This window comes from Otolemur garnettii, unplaced genomic scaffold (assembly GCF_000181295.1).
Source record: "Otolemur garnettii isolate 467f Iridium unplaced genomic scaffold, OtoGar3 scaffold00073, whole genome shotgun sequence".
NCBI lineage: Eukaryota > Metazoa > Chordata > Mammalia > Primates > Galagidae > Otolemur > Otolemur garnettii.
Window position 1 is genome coordinate 3,451,558 of NW_003852468.1, and position 22,188 is coordinate 3,473,745.

The following is a 22,188-nucleotide window of genomic DNA, read 5'->3' on the forward strand; positions in this document are numbered from 1 at the left end:
AAAAAAAAAAAAAAAAAAAAAATCACATCTCGGTTACCATTATCAGAGACAAATTAATAAGTTGAGACAAATTACTTAGGCTCTACTTCACAACAAGGTGATGACTTTTCCATTTGGTCATAATGTCCACAAAAACTAGCTAGTTCCTAGGAGTGTGAATTTTGTAGATACCACCCCATTTGTTAATGGCAGACACTGTATCATGTTTGAAGAATCCCTGCTTCCTAATGACTTTCCTGTATCTTGTCTTTCTAAAAAGGGTAGGAAAAAAAGCACTTTGTTTATTGTAAAACACCTTGTTCCAGCCAGGCCCTGTGGTTCATTCTTGTAATCCTAGGACTCTGGAAGGCTGAAGGTGGAGGATCACTAAAGCATAGGAGCTCAGGACCAGCCTGAGCAAGAGCAAGATCCCGTCTCTACTAAAAAGAGATAGAAAAACTAGCCAGGCATCATGGTGTGCACCAGTAGTGGTCCCAGCTACTCTACTGGGAGACTGAGGCAAGAGGATGTCTTGAACCCAGGAGTTTGAGGTTTCTGTGAGCTATGATGCCACAGTATTCTACCCAGGATAATGGAGTGAGACTCTGTCTCAACAACAACAACAAAAAAACCACCTTGTGCAGTGTTTGTTCATACAAATATTAGTAGTTGTTATACTATTGTCTAAAATATCACCTAATAATGTTCATTTCAGGTTTTCTAGATTCCAAGCCCTGTGAGGTCTCAGAACAGAATTCTTCAAGTGCACTTAGTCTTCCAAAGGCAGAGGTCTCTGAGGATATGGGTGTGTCCACTAACCAGAAACAAACTGAAAGTGTAACACAATCTGCTGAAGGTATGACAGTCTCTATTTTATTTTTCTCAAAGTAGAACATTATGTGGTTTTGGAGTGTGGGAGATGGTGCTGGGGGAGTCATTTGCAGTTACAGAAGATTCTAGGAGGTCATGGATCTTGGATGTATTCAGCTTTGCAAGGCTTCTTAATGCATTAATGGAATTCAAAAATTATTTTGAGAATGACTACAAGTCCCTGATTGAAGAAAATAAATTACAAATACTTTTTTTATATTTGTTAATTGAAATAAATATGTTGGTTAGAAAAGACAGACAGAGACACAGTAACTTAGACTATGAGGATGATCTGGCCTCCACTTGATTCCCATGTGTGTGTTTTTCCCTGAATGTGACAGGGGAGTCTACTAAATATGTCAGTTATCTCTTGTAGTGCAAGCATCTTGCCATGTTTACGAGGGAATTAAGAGATTTACCCTGCACAAGGCATTTGCCTGCCTGACAGACTTCTCTCGTATTAGGTTTATTCATTTATTCAGAGGATAATTACTTAATGCCCACCATCTGCCAGGCATTGTTCTAGGCACAGAAATGCAGCAGTTACAAGGCTGGAGTCTTAAGGAACTGTACATTCTGTGGGCAGATACAGACAATAAGTCAACAAATAATTTAGATAAATTAAGATAATAAATGTTATAACATAATAGAACGGCATAAGGTATGGCGAGAACACCATAAGGTATAGGAGAGGGGTAGCATTGTTGGGGGAGCAGAAGGCCTCCCTGTGAAGGAACATTTGAGCTGAGACAAGTACAAGAAGGAGTAACCATGCAAAGACTGGGGAGAGGAACATTCCAGGTCATGAGAAGAGCAGGTATGAAGGCCCCAAGAGGGAGAAACATGAAAAAGGTCCCCAGCAAGTACAGAATGAGTAAAGGGAAAGGCAGAGGAAGGTAAGGCCAAATCCAAGGCATATTCAAAATCTTCATAGGAAGTTTTGAGTTTTCTCCTAAATGCAGCTCTATTCAAACACCAATGGAAGATTTTGAGCATGGTAGTTACACGGCTAATTTCTATTTTAAAAAGATCAATCTATGATGACAATGGCTGTGGCAAAGAAAGGGAGGAGTGGGCAAAAGTCAAATGCTAGGACTGGTGATTGAGGTGGGAGTGGTGAGAAGCAAATTAGTCAGAAATACATCATGGGAGTGGAGCCAGGAGGCCCCCTGACCGGTCAGATAGGGCATGAGAAAAAACTTGGGAGGCTGAGGCAAGAGGATTGCTCAAGGCCAAGAGATTGAGGTTGCTGTGAACTATGATGACTCCACGACATTCTACCCAAGGCAAAAGAATCAAACTGTTTCCAAAAAAAAAGACTGGGTGCAGTGGCTCATGCCTGTGATCCTAGCACTCTTGGAGGCCAACGCAGGTGGATTGCTTGAGCTCAACAGTTCAAGACCAGCCTGAACCAGAGTGTGACCCTGTCTCTACTAAAAACAGAAAAACTTGTGGTGGGCACCTGTAGTTCCGGCTACTTGGGAGGCTAAGAAAAGAGGTTGTCTTGAACCCAGGAGTTTGAGGTTGTTATGAAGTATGATATCATGGCACTCCTAGCCAGGGTGACAGAATGAGAATCTGTCTCAAAATGAATAAATAAATAAACGAATCCTTGGTTAGCTTAGGTAATTCACTGTGAGGCCAGGAATTTGTAGTTCTGATGAGTTTGTAGGTGGTTCTGATGTTGCTACTATAGACAGGATTGTGTGAGAACCATTGCCCTTAGGCAAACCCCAGACCACAAAGTCAGTCAGAGGAGGAGCCAGTCAGGAAAAGGAAGAAGAAGAAGCCACTGAGACAGAAAAACAGGAACAGGAAATGACTGTTTCAAGTTTACCAAATGTTCCTGAAAGGTCAAGAAATAAATATGGGACGGAGCAAGGCAGAGACCACTGCTGATCCCTACAACACCAGTTCCAGGGCCTAGAGAAGAAAGAAGCTCCTGGGAAGGGGGTGGTGGCTAGAATGGCTGAAGAGGGTGGCAAGGACAAGAATATAGAGCTTTACCTGAGAGTTTTTTTGAAAAGACTAGAGAAGTGGGGTTGCAGATGAAGAGGGATCTATAAACAAGGGAGAGAGATTTTTCTAAAGATTAGACATACCAAAACATGTTTATTTGCAAATGATGATAATTTCATAGCGAGAGAGAACTCAGTGTAGAAGAAAGGAGCACCTGATTCCAACACAGCACAGTTGTGAAGAAGTTGAGAGAATGTGGCATCTGGGCAAACCTTTGAGGGGCAGAGTTGACCTTGGATGACCATGGTTACCTCATCTATCAGGACAGGAGAGAAGAAACAGAATATGGATACATTGCAGATAGGTTGATAAGTTTGGTAAGGGGACTATGAGGGAGTTCTTGTCTGATTGCAAAGGAGTAAACACTATCATTGTATCATCAGATATATTCCATATAAACAGAAAAGCAAACAAGAAGGACCTATGTATGGTGATGATGTCCATTGGCCAGGGGTCTCAGTGAGGTCACCTAATTGCCTGCTGGGTGAGATAGAGTAATAACTAGAGAACAGGAAGCAGTAATCTAGAAAGAGATGCTTTCAACTGAGACCATGTAAGTGGTAAAATTAGTATTGTTGGCAATGTTGAAAATGTGACCACGAGAGTTTCTGAGGTGGAAAAGATGAAGAAAGAGGATGATTGAGAATCAGGGAGCACAGGGTGTTGGATGGATCACCCAGGTGACAGCACCAGAAAAGATGAAGCGTAAGACCATCCTGGTGGTAATGTCTCTAGTGAACAAAGGGAATGATTGAGAGAGGTCAGCAAAAAACTACTGCCTAGACTAGAAAGTCTGGAGAGGCAGTAGCCGATACCGTCTCACGGCACAAGCTTCCAAGCAGTGAGGCTTTGAAGGAGGAAAGAAAATGGTTTTGAAACAAGGACACCCAACAGCATGCATGGTAAGGGATGGTAATATGACCCAACTATAAATAGCAAAGTAAATTTAATATAAAAAGTTTAAAGAAGTTCAGGGGAAGAAAGAGATTAACATAAGCAATGAGAGAAGTATGAATAAATAGAATTTCATGGGTTTTAGGATTTAAGAGGTGAATCATCAAAAACACCCATTATTTTACCTGAGGAAACTGAAACCTACAGAGATCAGGTGATGTCTGAAATCCTCCCATACCGTGTGGCAGAGCTGAGGCCAGTGAGTGAACATGGAGATGGCTGATCCTCCAGATTTTGTTGTGCTACACTCCAGATGTAGGGAATAGAAAAGAGTGTTTTTTGTTTGTTTTTGAGACAGAGTCTCACTTTGTCACCTTTGGTAGAGTGTCATGGTGTCAGAGCTCACAGGAACCTCAAACTCTTGAGCTTAAGAGATTCTCTTGCATCAGCCTCCCATGTCACTGGGACTACAGGCACCCACCACAATGCCCAGCTATTTTTTTTGTTACTGTTGTCATTGTTGTTTAGCAGGCCCGGGCCCAGGCCCGGTTCAAACCCGCCAGCCTCAGTGCATGTGGCCGATGCCATAACCACTGTGCTATGGGTGTTGACCCAGACAAGAGTGTTTTATTTAAAATGAAATAAGTGTCTTTAAAAGCTCAAAGGTAGAAAAGAACAGGTAATTGGCCTAAATAGATTGGGAAGTTTTTATTTGTTAATAATACATGATACTGTCTGGAAAATACAGAGAGGCTTGTATTTGCTGTGTGTTGGTCAGTGTTTGCTGTGATAATTCTGTATGAAAATATCCTCAAATCCTTCAGTAGTGTAAAACAGCCAGTTGTGGGCCTGGGGACAACTGTGGCAGCTCTGCTCCAGACCACAGGCAGGTGCAGCAGCTCCACAGCTCCCATCTCTTGCCAGTTCCACGTCCTGTGATGTCACGTTGATGGCTTGAATCAGGCATGATGCAATCAGAAAATGCTGCAAGTGAGCCAATGATACAAACCAGGGTGGTTTCTCCTGGGAAAGGTAGTTGTTAGCCATTTTGCCACCCAGCAGGGGCAATCCTCCAGCCTCAAGGCCACATGTGGCCTCCAGATCCCCGAGGGTAGCCCCTTGACTGAACCCAAGTTTTACAGGGCAAATCCTTCTAATAAAGGGATTTGTTCTCTGGAGTTTAGATTCAGTCAAAAGGTCCCACTCACGGATCCAGAGGACTACACATGGCCACAGGTTCCCCACTGGGGCAAGCCATTCTCACAATGGACGCTCCAAGCTCAGGAGAGGCCAGGGAAACACACACTGAGTCTCAGGGCTCTGCTCACGCTGGCCCACTGCCATTCACATACACACTTCACATCAAAGCAAGTCCCGTGTTGAGCTCAGAGTCAATGGGGCAGAGAAATATACTCTCCTACAGGGAAGCCATGCTCAGAGGGGAAGTGAACAATTGTGAATGAATAATCCAGCCTGCCCAGCACAATGACAGGGAACCATCACGGGTCAGTTCTTCAGTCACGACAGGGCCAGCAGTTACAGTCAGATGACAGTGCTGATAGGATCCTACCAGTTGTCCAAATATGAGAGAAGCCCTGTACCAGCTGGTATGCAGCCACTGCGCCACACCCTCGAGTACTCCCATCTGAGAAGGAGTGCTCACTGGCTTCCCTGTTGGCTGCGACCGGGGGAGTCATGGCCCTTGTGAGTTGGAGACAGGAGTTGGGAGAAGTGAGAAATAAGGGAGGTGCTCTCTGGGAGAACATGTGTGGTGCTGACTAGCAGATAGTGGACATTCAAGTATTGTTTCCCTTCCTTTTCCTCTCTTTGTGATTTGAATTCAGGAAAGGAGTTTTGAATATTATGATCTAGAATACAATTCTTATTTCAATCTTCTGGATGTCAGAACACATAAACACGGCTGCTCCCCATGGATTATCTGTGCTCCGTCGTGGAACCTAAGAAAGTTACGAGTTCTAAATGTGCAGATTTGATTCCCTGGTTAATTTATCTGTAGTTACTATACCACCTTTTACAACTATAAATACAGAGGGGGAAGCAAAGGAATTCTTAAGATTGTTGCACTCATTAGCTTTAAGGAATCTTTCAGAGTTGATATTTTATCATCTTGCATTTTGCAGATTTAGCAGAAAGAACCCTGAAGACCCAGCTATAATCCAGTTGGTCATAGGCAAGCCGCTTGACTTTTTAGAAATTTTTCTCATTTATTAAAAAAAAATCAGTGCTAACCTCATCTGCCCCTCGCATCTGGCAGGGTTATTATGAGGACCAACATTCGGTTAAATATGTATAATCATTTTTTGAAATGTAAAGATATAAAACAAAAATGAACAGAAGTCTTGGTTTCTTTAAATAAGCCCTTTAAGAAGTAAAGGGCTCTGTTCTCACATACTCTGCCAATTACCTCAAATGTCACTGAAGTGGTGGTGTCAGCTTTCTCTTCCACAGAGGCAGAAACTTGTGTGTCTGTGAACATTCCCACCCAGTCATTGCTGCAGGATGTGACAGGACAAGCAAGAAAACAAAAAGTGAAGTTGCCTCATTATTTGCTGGGTTCCAAGCCCAAGTCTCTACCGCTCTCAAAGGTAAAGCAGATGTGGGGACAAGTGTCCCAGAGCCCATCAGTTCTTTATGTAATTCTGACCCCCTGAAGTCGTTACTTTCCGGCCACTGTGTACTGCTATTTCCCGTGTCTGCATCTCACCATGGAGGCCCCTGAGTTAGCTAAGGCAGTGCTGTGCTGGAACCCGCTGGCTGACACGGGCTCCTGGGAGACACTTTAGGAGCCAGTTGTTGAACAACTAATAGCCTGAAATCAGCCATGCTGGGAGGACTTAAACCACAAAATTGATAAATGCTACTAATCAAAATTATTTTTAAAGAGCTAGCATGCCAGCACACTCCTCACTGGTTAGAGAAGTCACTGGCCGCCCTTCTCACAACTCTCAGGATAAGATCAACTCTTGGCATGAATACAGGGGGTGGCCCCACTGCTTCTTCACCTTCACCCTGACTCTATTTAGCTGTTGCTGGTTTCTCTTTATTCTTTAAGAACACCACCCTCCTTTGGAGGGTTGAGAAACCAGCTCTGTTGAGAAACCTTCCAAGCCCACCCACTTTTGATTATTATCCTTTTTTTCTTCCATGGCACACTGTGTTCATGTCCATTATAGAATTTGTTGTGTAACTGATTTGTGTATAACTGATTTGTGATTTCCATGCTACTTAATCTTCAATGTACAATGTACATAGAGATCTTGCTAAAATACAGATTCATACTCAGTAGGTCTGGTGTGGAGCCTGAGACTCTGTAGTTCTAACCAACTCCCAGGTAGTGTCAGTGCTGCCAATCTGGGGAATAATGACATAAAGTAAAGGTTCTCAGAATTATCTGACCAGAGCATTGGCAACATTGAGAACTTGTTATAAATGCAGATTCTTGGGCCCCATCCCAGACCTATAGAATGAAAAATTCTGGGAGTAGATGAACAATTTGTGTCCTCCAAGAGATTCTGATGGAAGCTAACCTTTGATAACCACTGGCACAGAAGAAAGAGCACAAATTTCAGAAAAAGGCAAAGTTAGAATTTCAAATGTGAGTTTGAAATTTTACTCTGCCCCTTACCACCTCAGCAAATTACCTGACTTCCAATTCTCTGAACTTGAGTTTCCTGTCTTTAAAACAACACCTAAAATACTTTCTTGCAGGGCTGTTGTAAGGATCATAAGCGTCTGTAACTGTTCATTTCCTTCCCCAATCAACCAGTTATTTTCTTCTGATGACAGGAATGTATTCATATCTTGGGAACTCGAAATAAAGCCATTTATTTTATTAATTTTACCTTAATGTAAAGGTACAAGATTCTGTTGGAGGAAAAGTGAACACATCCTCTATTGCATCCGCTGCCATTAATAATGCAAACTCATCCCCTTTCGGGTTCCACCTTCTCCCACCATCAGTGAAGTTTGGGGTGCTTAAAGAAGGACACACCTATGAAGCTATCGTCAAGCTCAAGAATGTTGGGGTGGACTTCTGCAGGTGAGGCCAAGGCACCAAGGGTCTGCTCAGGTTCCCTCTCCCTACTCAATAACTTGTCTTTTGCCACTGACATCAGTCAATGTTTATTGAACTGAACTGTGATTACACCTTAAATCTTCACATCACTCACATAATTATTGATACACTAGTTTATCCATTCATTCATTCATTCTTCAACAAATCAGTGTTTACCAAGCCCCAATTATGCAGTAAGTACTTCCTTGCCCTCCCATTAATCATTATTCATATTTCAGTAAATGTAGCTCATATCCTGATCTACACGAGCAAAAAACAAGGGGACGTTGTACAAGTTTTACAATAACTAATGCAGAAAACTTGAAAGTCTCTTTCTCAAATCCATCAGCTATAATAATACCAGCTGATGTCTGCTTGAATTTTATAACCTGAAGATGATCATAAAATTAAATATTTCTGCATAATTGAGGCAGAGACCTGAGAGACTATTATTGAATAAGAAACTGAGGGTGTAGTGCTCATGCCTGTAATTTCAGCACTTTTGAAATTCATCTATGTGGTAGCTCAAGGCAGGGGAATCACTTGAGGCTAAGAGTTCAAGACCAGCCTGGGCAATATAGCAAGCCTCATCTCCACAAAAAAAAAAAAAAAAAAAAATTATCATGATGGTGAGTGCTCATAATCCCAGTTATTCAGGAGGATGCCACTGCACTCTGACCTGGACAGTGAGTGAGACCCCTGGCTTGATAAAGGTGGGGGACAGTAACTTGTTTTAAGGTCTTGTAGGAGAGAGCAAGTCAGACCCCAGATCTCCTGAGCCCCACTACATGGCAGACATACCTCACTTTATTAACAGGGTAAGGTCACCAGTTTTGGTGTTCCCATTGGATAATACACCATGCGTCTGTACCAAGGCCATTCCCCAATTACAAAATGTCCACTGGTTTATTTAGAATTAAACATAAGCATAAAGTGGGTTATTCCTGTAAAAACGGGAATAAATGTTTATTTCACTGCCGAGTTACTCTCAGTGTGAGTGGCAAGTCTTTCAGGAATGTTTGTGATTCTGAGGTGGAGATGGTGGGATTCTAGACTCAAGATTGGAAATCGCATGGAGCAAAATGACAGGGCATCCAGTCTGAAAGATCTCCCTCCTGTTTCAGTTGAGGCAGATCCCCAACTTCAGCGACAATGTTTGCTTCCTCAGAAACAGCCTGAGGACCTCAGGCCACCAGATCCTACAGTATTGTTTGTCAAGTTGTTGCCAACCAAGTGGGTGGGGAGAAACAAAGTCGGCCTCAGTCCACTAAATCTCACTCATGCAGATCCTGCCTCTCCAGGACTGAATTTTGGTTAGAAGTTTCACCCCTCAGCTTGTTAAATTCAGCCACGACGGGGTTGACAGCAATGCTGAGGGGCGAGGGAGCAGGGCTGGGGTCAGGATGGAGGTCGGCTTTCCTCGGCGTTTTAATTTACTCCAGGTCTGCAACCTTCAGGTGGAACCCACAAACCACAGGAAGGGAAGGAAATCAATAGCACCGTGTGTGAGCACAGAGCTTTTCGAGTTCTGCGCCATGTTCTGAGCCCTTTCTGTTTCTCCCTTCCTCAAACATGCAAGCCCCATACCAAGCCAGAGCGAGCCTGGCTCCCATGCTCCACTGCTTTCCAAAAGAGCCTTTATTCTTCAGCTTAATGATCTGGCTGCCAGCATTTGCGTTCCCGCTGGCGGCTACGCTGAAATGCACACACCAGCCAAACACTCCCACTGCCCAGCCTGGGCTGCGCGTCAGCAGCCAGGAAGGGTTGGACTCAAGTTGGAGTTTTACACTGATGAAAACTGTTGGGAAGGCTGTTGGGGAACAAACGGGCCCCAGATTCTTCTCCCAATTGAACATTGAGGTTGTTTTTCTAATGATACGGACTCCTGGCTCCTGTGTAGCAGATATTAACACCTCCATGATTTTATAACATCCCAGCTTGTTCATTGCTCATGTTTTTCATTATGGCATAAATTTATTTTCACCTTTCTGCCTGGTAGGTTTAGGGTGAAGCAACCCCCATCCAGCACGGGACTGAAAGTGACTTACAAACCTGGGCCTGTAAGTTCTATGTGTTATCTGTTGTGTGTTTTATGTGTGTGCATGTGAATGTGTATATGTTTCCACTAAAGTAGGCTTTTAAATCATTCTGCCCCTTCAGTTTAAACTAATTCTTCTAATATCATGAGCAGAAGCTTCCTGATATTGGCACAATATTGAACTCATTCATTTCATGTAGTAACCACAAGACACATCCTATGTGCAAAGCAAGTTAAACTTCCAGCTACGAAGACATTTCTGAAGTTCACCTTGTCTGTCTCAATACCACAGTTATGTAGTGCATGAAAACCACCCTTTAAAAAATTAAATCCTGGCTCGGCACCTATAGCTCAACCGGCTACGGCGCCAGCCACGTACACCTAAGGTGGCGGGTTCGAATCCCCAGCCCGGACCCGCCAAACAACAATGACGGCTATAACCAAAAAATAGCCGGGCGTTGTGGCGGGCGCCTGTAGTCCCAGCTACTTGGGAGGCGGAGGCAGGAGACTCGCTTGAGCCCAGGAGTTGGAGGTTGCTGTGAGCTGTGATGCCACGGCACTCTACCCAGGGGGACAGCTTGAAGCTCTGTCTCAAAAAAAAAAAAAAAAAAATTAAATCCTTACACAAAGTGAAATGTCTTTTGGAAAAATAATTATTCCATTCTTTACATTTTATGTAAATCTGGTTTGGCTCCTTGGTATTTGCCAGAGAATATTGTTTAGTGCCGTACTAAGGAATGACAGTGTGTTTATTACATTTATTAGCTGCCTCATTTCCACAAAGATCTCTGAAAAACACAAATTCAAAGATGTCAACCTGTTCTGACTTCATTTGATATATTCACTAAACTTGGATGTTTTGGTATTTTATATATACATATATATACACATGTATATATAAATTAATAGTATGTTAATTTGCCCTACGTTATAATTTTAGAAATAAAGTAGGATGTAAACAAAAGTTAATCTCAAAATATAATAACATCACATTTGTAAGCCTTGATCGGTGCATCATCTGGCTGCTTTAACACCCCTTTTATTTCACTCTACGAACTTTGAGTTCCTCCCATACACCACCAATAGTGCCAGGGCACAGAAAGTGTTAATGAGTGAGACACGTAAGGAGCTTGCAGAGCCAGGCACGTAGCAGGTGCTTGAGAGATGTGTGAGAGAGTGACAAAATGAGTACCAGGCCCATGACAAGCAGCCAGGGCTCCCGGGGTCTGGACTTCAAAGCAGGCAGGGGTTAGGCACTCACACAGGAGGGTCGGTGTGGCTCAGTGCAAAGTCCAGCTGGCTTCTCGTCCCAGCTATACCACCAAGTAGTGAATGCTTTGAGCCTTGTTTTTCTCATCGGTAAAAAGGGTTCAGACCAGGTGACTTCTTATCCCTCTTGTAGCTCTAATATCTTATAATCTATAAAAAAACTACTACACATGCTGAAACTCCAAACAAAAATAAATTGAGTTTAAATCCTCTAATTTATGAGTTCTTCTCTGAAATAATTCATCACTGTACTCTCAAGATTTCAGAACCTTCACAACATAAAGCAAATGGCAAAAATCAAAGCAAATCCTTCTTCCACTGTTCTGGGAAGTTAACAAATCTCATTTCAATTTAAAGTAGGGATTATGCCAAAAGCCAAAATGACTGTTGGATCAACCTCTGTAGGTACTAAAAACCCAGCGTGTATTCTTTGAAGCTCACTCTATACTGTAAGTTTTTTTTAGTTTATTATTTATTTATTTATTTTAGTTTTTGACGGTAGGCTTTGGCTCTGGCAAAAACTATAATCTGTAGAGTTCTCCATGTGTAAAGCTAACCACTGTTCAGCTTGGTCAGTTGCCAGTGCTAAATGAATATGCTTGAAGCCTGGGTAAGCCTGTGTGATGGCAGGATTCCAGCCCTCCTCATGCTGAATTTCATCATTACCCAGCCCTGCTCTGATTGTTGGGCTTGGAGGACTGAGGGTCTGATTCTCAGAAACAGAGCTATTGGATGCCCTCCAGCACGCATACATTCACAAGCACATTATGGAAAAACTTGAAACATTTTTCAATTATATTATTTATAAAACTATATTGAAGAAAAAAATTCCATTTGTATCTAATTGTTTTCCATGTGGTAGTTCCTGACTTTTTTTTCCCCAGATAACTGTTCCCAACTCCGCTTTTTAACCCACCTCCTGGAGAGGCAACTTAGAAACATAAACAGCTTTTTCTTTCCTGGCTGGTGTTCTTTTCAAGGAACAGTACAAGAAGCCCATGCCTTGCTGGGTTCCTTCTGCATTACATATCAGATTTCCCCTTTGTTGGCACGACCTCTCTATGAGCCTCAGACCTATACAGTTTGGCATTTAAACTAATTTTGTCTCCCTCTACTGGCTTCATCACTGTACGCATCCTGAAGTAGGAATCATAAACCCAGGGGCAGGGCAGGAGAGTTCTAGGATTCACCCAATCTCTTAAGATTGAATTTATGTTTATCTAAAATTCATCCTTCTACCAGGATACTGTAGATAGGGATTCACTACCGACATTCCAAAAGGAGCAAATTGCAGAAATTTGCCTTCAGTACGATCTCCCAAATAGCACCTAGGTTGCCCCTTCAACGATTTGTCCTGGGTCCCTTTACTTAATGAAATTCTACCTAATCCAGAGGTAATTCTGCTAAATGCTTATAACAACTACCATTTATTAGTGTCAGATTTATAGGTGAGGAAATCAAAAGTAAAAGAGATTTTTAGTAACTTGCCCAGATTAGTGTTGAAACCCAGGTTTGAACCCAGGTAATGCCTGATCCTAAAGCGACTTTGCATCTCACAGGTGGCTGCGGGTTTGCAGGCAGAACTGAAGGTGGAGCTATTCGCCATGGCTGTCGGAAAAGACGGCGCCAAGGGGGCAGCACACATCTCTCACAACGTGGAGATAATGACCGAGCATGATGTTCTGCTCTTACCTGTGGAAGCAAATATCCTTTCAAGTTCAATTTGAGCAATCCTCAGTAGTGCAGAAATTCTGTATGTGTGAGGAAAACATGGGAGTCAAAATGTATCTCCATATCTTCGTTAATTACATTTCTTAAATAGTAGAGTTTCTTAAGACAGAGACCATGTCTTCATTCATCTTCAAAAGCATCTGACTGAATCTACAAAATATCTAACACATTGTATGCCTGTAGTAACTGCAAGTTGAATAAACATCAATGTCACTGGCCATATATGGGATATCAGACACACAGAATAAAAGAAAAGCAAGTCAGTCACCAAAAAGCTTATAATGTTGTTGGGGGGGAATAGAAAATACCTTCTTATTGTAAAGGCTGTGCATGACTTCTTTATTCTCTAGCCAGACAGATAGCAAGCACCTATTTTCTGCAAGGTACTATGTGAAATATTTTATCACATATAAGAAAGGGACAATTTGATTCTATCATGAAAGAATGATAGAATGTAATATAATAGTGGAAATTAAGTCTTCACATTTGATTCCTGTACTATTCTGTGCTTCTCCAGTGACGTGGATCATATGGCCTATACCATTCATGTTATAGTTTTCTATCTGAAATTTGATCTGAGTCCTATAAAATGTGAACAATTTTGACAGAAGGAGACTTTAATTATAAAGAATAAACAAAACCATGGCAATAGGAAAGTTCCAGGGGGTTGAGGAGATTGGCAGGGAATTCAACGTTCTGAGAGCTTAAGGAGTATCAGGAAATAGCATGGAAAAGTGGTCAGAGTCAAGTCATGGAAGATCGTGAATCTCTGGCTTTGACTTCATTATTTTAGCAACAGTGAACCATTGCAGATTTCTGATCCAGTAAGTGATATGATAGCATATCTTTATGAAATGAATATAGCATTATTGTGCAGAATATGTAGAAGAACTGGGTCTGGGTGTGTAAAAGAACCCTTGGGAGTCTACTCCATGGGCCAAATAAAGACAAAAGGACACAACAGAGCAAAGGAGGGGATTTCCAGTTTAGTGCAAACCTAAATGTTAGCAGGTTGAAGAGAGAGGATCAGAAGAAAAAAATTAAGAATAGGAATGAGTAGAAGTAAGTGAAATTGCAACATCCAAAAAAGCAAAGAGAATAATCAAGACCAGAGCTGAAGGATTAATCTCAGCAAGAGTGAAGGAGAGAGTTAGGGGAACTTGTGTCAGATGACCTCAATTTCCATATCCACGGAGTGGAGTTCATGAGTTTGTTTATTCTTTCAAAAAGCCTGTAGGCACTGGGGACACAGCTATGAACAAATGAAACAGAAATCCCTGCTTTTTGGTTTACATCCCAGTGGAAAGACAGACAATACACAAAATAAATAACACATGGACTAAGATGGCAATAAGTACAACGGAGAGAAATATAAAGCAGGAAAGTGTTACAGAAGATTACAGCTTAGAATAGGGTGGTCGGAAAGACATCACTGGGAACTCAAATCTCTCTCTATATTTTTGGAATAAAGATGACCGGGTTCTTTAGGATACTAACTAAAGAATTTGTTTGTTTGTTTGTTTGTGTTTCCCTTCTAGGAATTAGATCAAGCCCCTTACCCTCTTCACACAGGTTATTAAATGCTGATCCAGGGAACATAAATCAGCTGCTGATCACAGCAATGAGATCATTTGCATTTATGCTAATACTTTTATCTATTTCCTAGCTTATCAATTGAACTTAGATAAATGGGTAAAAGAATCTTGTTAGATCTTTTAATAATTTTCAATGTCAACAATGATAATTCATAGCCCAATTCCTAAGATCCATCTCTCCACCAAAAAAAAAAGAAGGGCATGAGATCTGATGTGGATTGGAGCTAGTCACAATGACAGCTCCTTATAGAGAGCCAGTCAAGTTAGGAGAGAAACATGCCCCATGGAGAGTAGAAGACATCCTAAGACATCGTAATATTTGTCCTCTAATCCCCAAGCCTGAGCATGTACACAAAAGAGAAGCTTAAATTGAACTAATGTTGCTGGAGGGTCTGTGATTCTAAAATGTCGCATGGATTTGTATGTACAAGCCATTCACAGAAAGCATAATCCTTAACCTGTATTTTACCAGTTTTAACAAGCAGCAATTATGACAAGCGACCAAAAAATTTTCCCCAGGGAAAAGAAAATCCCATGGTCCAGAGAACTTCTACCATTTCTTCCTCAACTCTTGGAGTCATCATTTCTCGTAATGTTTCCCCTCATTAGGCTCAGTAAATAACCTAAGGTTTGTTTCCCTATTCTTACAGACAGAAATCAGTAAGCCACTTAGCTTGGTTTAAGGAAAATATTTTCTTTCAGTAACTATAATAGTTGTTCTTTTATGTATATTATAAAATCTAATCTTGGACTACCGATAAGATAGATATTCTTTATCCCACTTGATAAATAAGGAAACAGAAGCTCAGATAATCTTAAGTGGAAGAAGTAAAATTCTAATCTATTTTAATATGATTCTAAAGTTCTTTCTTTTAAGCTCTGTACTCATTGTGCAGATAAAAGTTGGTCTTACTCTCCAAAATGTAGCACACATAGCCCTTTAGACTTGAGAATTTATAACTAAGCCAGTGGTTTTCAAACTTTTGGATCTGGGACTACTATATTCTTAACAATTATTGAGGATCTCAAAGAGTTTTGTTTACATGGGTGATATATATCAATAATTACCAAATTAGAAAAGTGGAAAATCTTGAAATTTGTTTAAAAATAAACCCAGTATATTACCATAAATAACATATCTAATGAAAAACATTTTACAAAACAAAAATTTAATTGGAAAAGTTGCTTTTTTTTTACATTTTTAGAAATCTCTTTAATGTCTCAATAGAACATAACTGGATTCTCATATCTGCTCTGTATTCAAAATAATCTGTTCTACATCACACATCACACAGCTTCTGGAAAACTCCACCTTATGCCTATGGGAGAATAAAGAGAAAAAACATTTTGTATTAGTTTCCTAGTGCTGCTGAGACAAATTTGTTTTTTCCTACAGCCACTATAACAAAATACCACAAACCATGTAGTTTAAATCATTGATATTTATTCTTTTAAAGTTCACAAGTCCAGAGGTACAAAATCAAGGTGGCAGCCAGGGTTGTTTCCTCATGGAGGCTCTGAGAGATAGTTGTAGGCCTCTCTCCTAACTTCTGGGGTTGCCAGCAATCCCTGGCATTCCTTGGCTTGTGGCTACACCACTGCCATCTCTGTCTGTCCTCATGTCACATTCTTCCTTGTGTGTTTCCCAGGGCCTCTCTCTTTCCTGATAAGGATTCATTCCTTGGATTTAGGGGCTCCTCTAGTCCTGAATTAGCCCCATCTTAACTTGATTACACCTGTAAAAGACTCTATTTATAAATAAGGTCACAAGCATGGTTCCACTAGACATGAATCTTGGAGGGGCAAACCCAGTACCGCCTGCCCTCTGGGCCCTCAAAATTGATGTTCCTCCCAGGTACAGAATACATTCCTCTACCCCAGTGACTTTCAACTGATGTGTTAGAAGAGTGCCATAAGAGGATCTTAGATGCACCTTGAAAATTTTAAATATCATTAATTAAATTATTTTTGAAAGAAGTTCAAAGCACAGTAAATATATCCTTTTTTTACTCTTTTTTTTTTTTTTGATCAACCTAATTTAATTGTGCCATGGAAACTTACCTATAGGTTCAAGTGTGCCGCGAGATAAAAAAGGTTGGAAAGCACTGCTCTATTCCAACATCATCAAAGTCTTAACCCATCATTATTTCTAATCTAAAATCTCACCTAAGTACCATCCAAAACTTCAAATTCTCTCATTAATTCAAGTACATGTGAGACTCTAAATATGACCCATCCTGGCCTGCTGTCCATTCAGGGACCTATGAACCTGGAAAACAAGTTGTCAGCTTCCAAAATGTAATAGTAGGACCACCTTAGGATAAGCATTTCCTTTCCAAAATGGGGAAAATGGAAGGAATAAAGGAGTCACCAGTCTAAAGCAAGTTTGTAGCCCAGCAGGGCAAATTCCATTATGTTTCAAGGACTGCTGAAGTTTTCTGCGTGCTGTTCAGATGGTGATGGAGGCGCCACCAACCCCAGCCTCTAGCCCCTCAAGGGCTCCATTTCCTCACCTTCTGAGCCCCGATGTAACACCTTTCTTAATCCAGTATGACCTCTTCTTAACCAAGTAATTACATTTGTAAAAACCTTGTTTCTAAATAAGGTCAATCATAGGATCCAGGTGGACACATATTTTGGGAGGACACTATTCAACCCAAGTCACATCTCAATATGGCAGTCTTAGACTACACTTGGGAACCACTGAATTAATGCAGGTTCATTTCAATTCTCGTCCAGGACTTTCAGAAGTTATCCCAGACTATTAAAGTCTGCATCTCTATTTGGACAATTCTGAAAACTATAGAATAGCTTTCAAATATTCATAATTCCCGTTGGCATTGGCCTATCAAAAGTTAATTTCATGGCTCTACCTAACAGAGGAAATGTCTGAGGTAGTAAGTACTGTCTTTATGCCTCTTTGTGCACATTACTGCAATGTTACTGAGATTAAAAAGATGCTATAGCAGTAGTAAGACATTCTGTGTTTGCTTTAGGTCCTTCACTAAAACTTAAGGGCAGGCAGTAAAATACTCATTTTATAGATGAGGAATCTAAAACAATAAGGGTAGGTCATTTGCTCTATAGAAGCTGCATTAGTTACCTGTTGCCATGTAATAAATTACCCCAAAACTTAGTGGCTTAAGACAACAAAAATTTATGATTTCATAGCTTCTGTGGTCTAGAATCCAGGCACAGCTCAGTGGGATTCTCCGGCTGAATCTGCTTTCAAGCTCACTTTAGCTGAAGGCAGGATTCAGTTCCTGGCAGGCTGTTAGACTGAGGCCTACAGTTTCTCTCTATTGTCTGGAGACTGCCCTCAGTTCCTGGCCACGTGCACTTCTCCCAGGCATCTCACAACACTGCAGCTTGCTTCATCAGAACAAGCCAGCAAGCAGGAAGAGCCTGAGAGTGTGAGTAACCTACTCCGGGATGAGACATCCCATTACATTTGCTGTGTTCTAGTCATTACAGTCCAGTCCATTAGCTCCTACCCACACACAAGGGGAAGATTACACAAGGGCTCCTAACTGCCAGTGCAAGGGTTGGGCTGAGTGTGCTGTGTTCTCAAAACACGTCAGGGCGACTTGTCCCGCCACCACTTTGAGAATCTCTGAGGAAGATTATGTAGACACCATTTTACAGCTGCTGGGAAAAGATGACGTGCTACCACACTTTCTGCTTACAAAACTCATGATTTACTTTGCCAACTAAGGAAATCTATTCACAGAGCAATTGGCGAATATGAAGACCTTAGAGGAGAGAACCAGAAAACAAAGAAGTGTGACAAAGCTAGGCAAAAATGAGATGAAGCTATTAAAAAACTGGAGGAATTTCAGAAAATTTCTCACATGGTTATAGAGGAAGTTAATTTCATACAGAACCATCTTGAAATAGAGAAGACTTGTTGAGAAAGTGCTGAAGCTTTGGCAACAAAGCTAAATAAAGAAAATAAAACATTAAAAAGAATTAGCATGTTACACATGGCCAAGAGGGGACCAGATGTAATAATTGAGGAGATAAACATTGATGAAGATTCAACTACAGACACAGATGGTGCCACCGAGTCCTGTGTCTCTGTACAGTGTCAGAAACAAATCAAAGAACTTCGAGATCAAATTGTATCTGTTCAGAGGAAAAGAAGACATTAGCCATTGAGCTGGAAAATCTCAAGAGCAAACTTGTAGAAGTAATTGAAGAAGTAAATAAAGTTAAACAAGAAAATGCTGTTTTAAAAAGAAAAATCTTAGAAAAATGCAATAGAGTGTCCATATTAGCTGTAGAAGAGTATGAGGAGATGCAAGTAAACCTGGAGCTGGAGAAGGCCCTCCGGGAGAAAGCAGAGTCGTCTGCACAAGAGATGTTCATTGAACAAAGCAAGCTAAAGAGACAAGGTCACCTTCTGCTGCAGAGCTCTGTCCCTGAGCAGCAGCTTCTGAGAGCTTTAGATGACGATGCAAAACTTACCCAGCTCCTTGAAGAAGGGAATTCAATCAGCATCAGCAAAAAGTCAAAGAATTGAAGGAGCAACTAGAAAAGGAAACACTCCACAAAGAGATTCGCAACCTCAAACAGCAGCTGGAAATTCCAGAAGATGAAAAGAATTGGAATTGAAATACAGAATTCTCAGGAGAAATCCAGAAATTTAAAGCACTCAGCCGATGAGCTCCAGAAACGAGTGAACTGCTCGGAGAATTCAGTACCTCCACCGCCTCCTCCACCGCCTGCCCCTTCCACCTCCCAATCCTAACGGATCCCTCATGTCCATGGTCCAGAAACGATCCCACCCCAGTGGCAAAGGTGCTAAGAAAGAAAAAGCAGCTCAAGCAGAAACAACTGAAGTCACAGCTCTAAAGAGGCAAGCAGTTAAAGAGATGATGGATACAATTAAAAAGGTAGTTCATCTTAGACCAGTTAATCAGACAGCCAGGCCGAAGGCAAAGCCAGAAACTTCAAAAGGCTCTGAAAGTGCAGTCAATGATCTAAAAGGAATACTGGCCTCCCGATAGCGTTAGATGCAGGAGAAAATACGTTGGCAGTAAAAAACAAGCTGAACAACAAGTAGTTTTAGATCCTGTTTCCACACATGACCCCTAAACCAAAGACCAGGTCACTTGAAAAGGATCCAACTTAATGCAAGGAGGAAGGTAAAGATGAACCAGAACACAAAGAAGTCAGTGTTGAAAAAATGAGAGACAGCTCCAGCTGCTGATCTGTCAGCCAGGGGGCTGACAGTTTGGAAGTCCTTTCCAATAAACATGTGAGAAGTTTTGGTGTTTTGGCAAGAGCTATAGACATTCTGTTCTGGTCACTGCATTTAGAATACAGGTTCTTTTCTGCCTGGTGTCACTTTTATAAGTAGTATAAATATAAATAAGCTGTTTAGCAAAATAGTTTTTGGGTTTTTGATCTTTATAGGGATACAATTTTTTCCTAGTTACTATATTAAGTATGGGTTCTTTTAGAAGTTTATAAAAAATTCAGATTATCAATTGTCTTTGTAGGAAATGTGTATACCACTCATTAAATGGAATGCTCAAAGTTTGAGGTGCTTGTGAATAATTGGATAAACAAAACTAACCAACCCAACATGATTTTAAAAGCCCTAAAGAAGCTTCTGTTTTGAGTCCGATCCTCTTTGATGGTGAAACTGCAGCAGCATGGAAATTGTTGGGTCCTGTGGCATACAAGTTATTTTCTAGGGCAGACTGAGATAAGCTTCAAACTCAGGAGCTGGCATCACACTAGCAGTCCCATAGTCGGTATTAATTACACATATTGTTAACTATTGGATGAAAAATACGTGCTATTGATTGTGTCCAAAGCCTCCCAAGGGCCTTGGTGGGGATGCTGTGGTGGCCTGAATACAGAAATGAGGTGAAAGTACAAACCTTGAACTTAACAGTAATATCTTAGTAAACCAGGTGCTCTCTGCTATGAGTTAATTATGTTTTCCTATTTACTAATGAGGCACAAGTACCATATTTTATCACACTTCTTATGTACAGTGAAGATAAGTGACAAGCACATATTTTTCTTGCTTCACTGCTGTTCTATATTACACAGGTTTGTTTGTGTATGTGTTTTAAAGAAATTATGTGGTAGTCCCTAAAAATACAATATTTCAGGCCACTACAGTGAATAAATAGAAATGTGATCAGGGATTAAAAAAAAAAAACAACTTATACAGCTTTTCAAAGTTGATTGTTTTAAAATTGGTGTTTATTTAAAATGAGTGGTAATGTACTTGAGTGCACTTTTTATGACAATGATTCAGTAACGGTAATTTTACTGTTAAAGAAAGTGAAAGGTTTAGTTTTGTTAGCATGGCTCAGCATGTAGCTGTCAGGTGTTTCTCACCTAAGGGCAAAAGAAAATGATGGTAATAATTGCAATAGTTGTATTGTATTTTTGCAAATGTGCTAAGCATAGGTTTGAAGAGGTTGGTAGGCAGGAAAAAGTACTTCCTAAATATCTTTCTGTAGGTTCATTAGGTTTAACTATTTCCATGTTCTCCTAGTGTTGATTTTACAGTTGATTCATAGGGAATTAAAATGTATATTTTCAACTGTTTTTTTTCTTAACTGGATAATACTGTGGTATGATATACTAGCTACAGACTGCATTGATTCACTCACACGAGTTCTGTTATGCTGTGATTTGAACTCTCCTCACTACAACTTATTTAAAAAAGCACCTAGTTTCCCATTTTGAACAAACAAATAAAAAAAACACATCAGGGCTGCTGGGATCTTGAAAATCCTCATTAAGTAAAGTGAAAGAACTTGGGATACACTGAGATACCAACTTTAAGAACATTAGTCTTATCTCAAACCTCGGATCTTAAATTGTGTGGAAAAGAAGTGGAGAGTGGATGGTAAATGCAGCTCCAGGGGCTTCTTCCTACGCCCCTCCCCACAGTTCCCCTCTCTCTCCTAAGGGTGACCTGGCCTGAAAAGGCTGCACAGAGCAAGCTTATCAATTATAGCTGATGGGCAAGTGGACCCCAAGGCACAGCCTGACACCCAGGGATGGAAACCACTGTTTCCTTAGGTACTGTCCTAGATTCTCTGCTAAACAAGTGCTAGATTCCTCTGGGATGAGACATGACTTAGGACACTTGGTGCTGAGAAACAATTTAATACCAAATACACAAAGAACCTACCTTCCAGCCAGGGAATCTCAAAATTGTTAAGCATATTTTCTCTAAATGGATGGACATACACATATTTACAGCTTTCAAATAAGTTTAAGTGTTCTAACACTAATAAACCATTCATGAGGCTTTTCTTTATAGAAATCACAGAATTTCTAAGGGTAACTTATTACATCATTGCAAAAGACATTACTCATTAAATGGTTTCAGTGTTAAGGATTACACAGCCAATGGCTGACAAATGACTAGAAATCTGCTTGGCTTAAAATTCACTTCCTAATGTACCTGTTGACTTTAAACCTTTAGGATTAAAGGGTTTCGAGTATTTTGAACAAAAATTACAATTTAGCTACTTACTAATCACAAGTTCCCCTTCTCTTTGGTTAGTGTAACACTTACCAGACAGAAACAACTTAAAAATCCCTTTCCAATCCAATGTTTCTGCCACCTGTGTACTCTCCAGCTCTTACTCATTTGGGGCAGGAAAGAGGTTGGTCAATTATAGTTTTAAGAGAAAAACATAAATATGAACTCACTTGATTTTATTACCTATTTTAGGTTC

The 22,188-nt window shown here is 40.7% G+C and overlaps 1 protein-coding gene and 1 pseudogene across 1 annotated transcript in view; both read left to right on the forward strand.

Annotated features, from left to right (window-relative positions):
• The window catches only part of SPAG17 (sperm associated antigen 17), a 248,348-nt gene extending 233,269 nt beyond the window's left edge, over positions 1-15,079 (forward strand). Inside the window, exons 43-48 of the mRNA XM_012807634.1 lie at positions 704-835; positions 6,232-6,368; positions 7,638-7,822; positions 9,837-9,897; positions 12,704-12,848; positions 14,940-15,079. Of these exons, the coding sequence (XP_012663088.1) occupies positions 704-835; positions 6,232-6,368; positions 7,638-7,822; positions 9,837-9,897; positions 12,704-12,848; positions 14,940-15,079 (800 nt within the window). The remainder of the gene's footprint in view (positions 1-703; positions 836-6,231; positions 6,369-7,637; positions 7,823-9,836; positions 9,898-12,703; positions 12,849-14,939) is intronic.
• Positions 15,080-18,306: 3,227 nt separating this feature from the next.
• Positions 18,307-19,479, forward strand: LOC100942313 (annotated as a pseudogene).
• Positions 19,480-22,188: the final 2,709 nt, after the last annotated feature.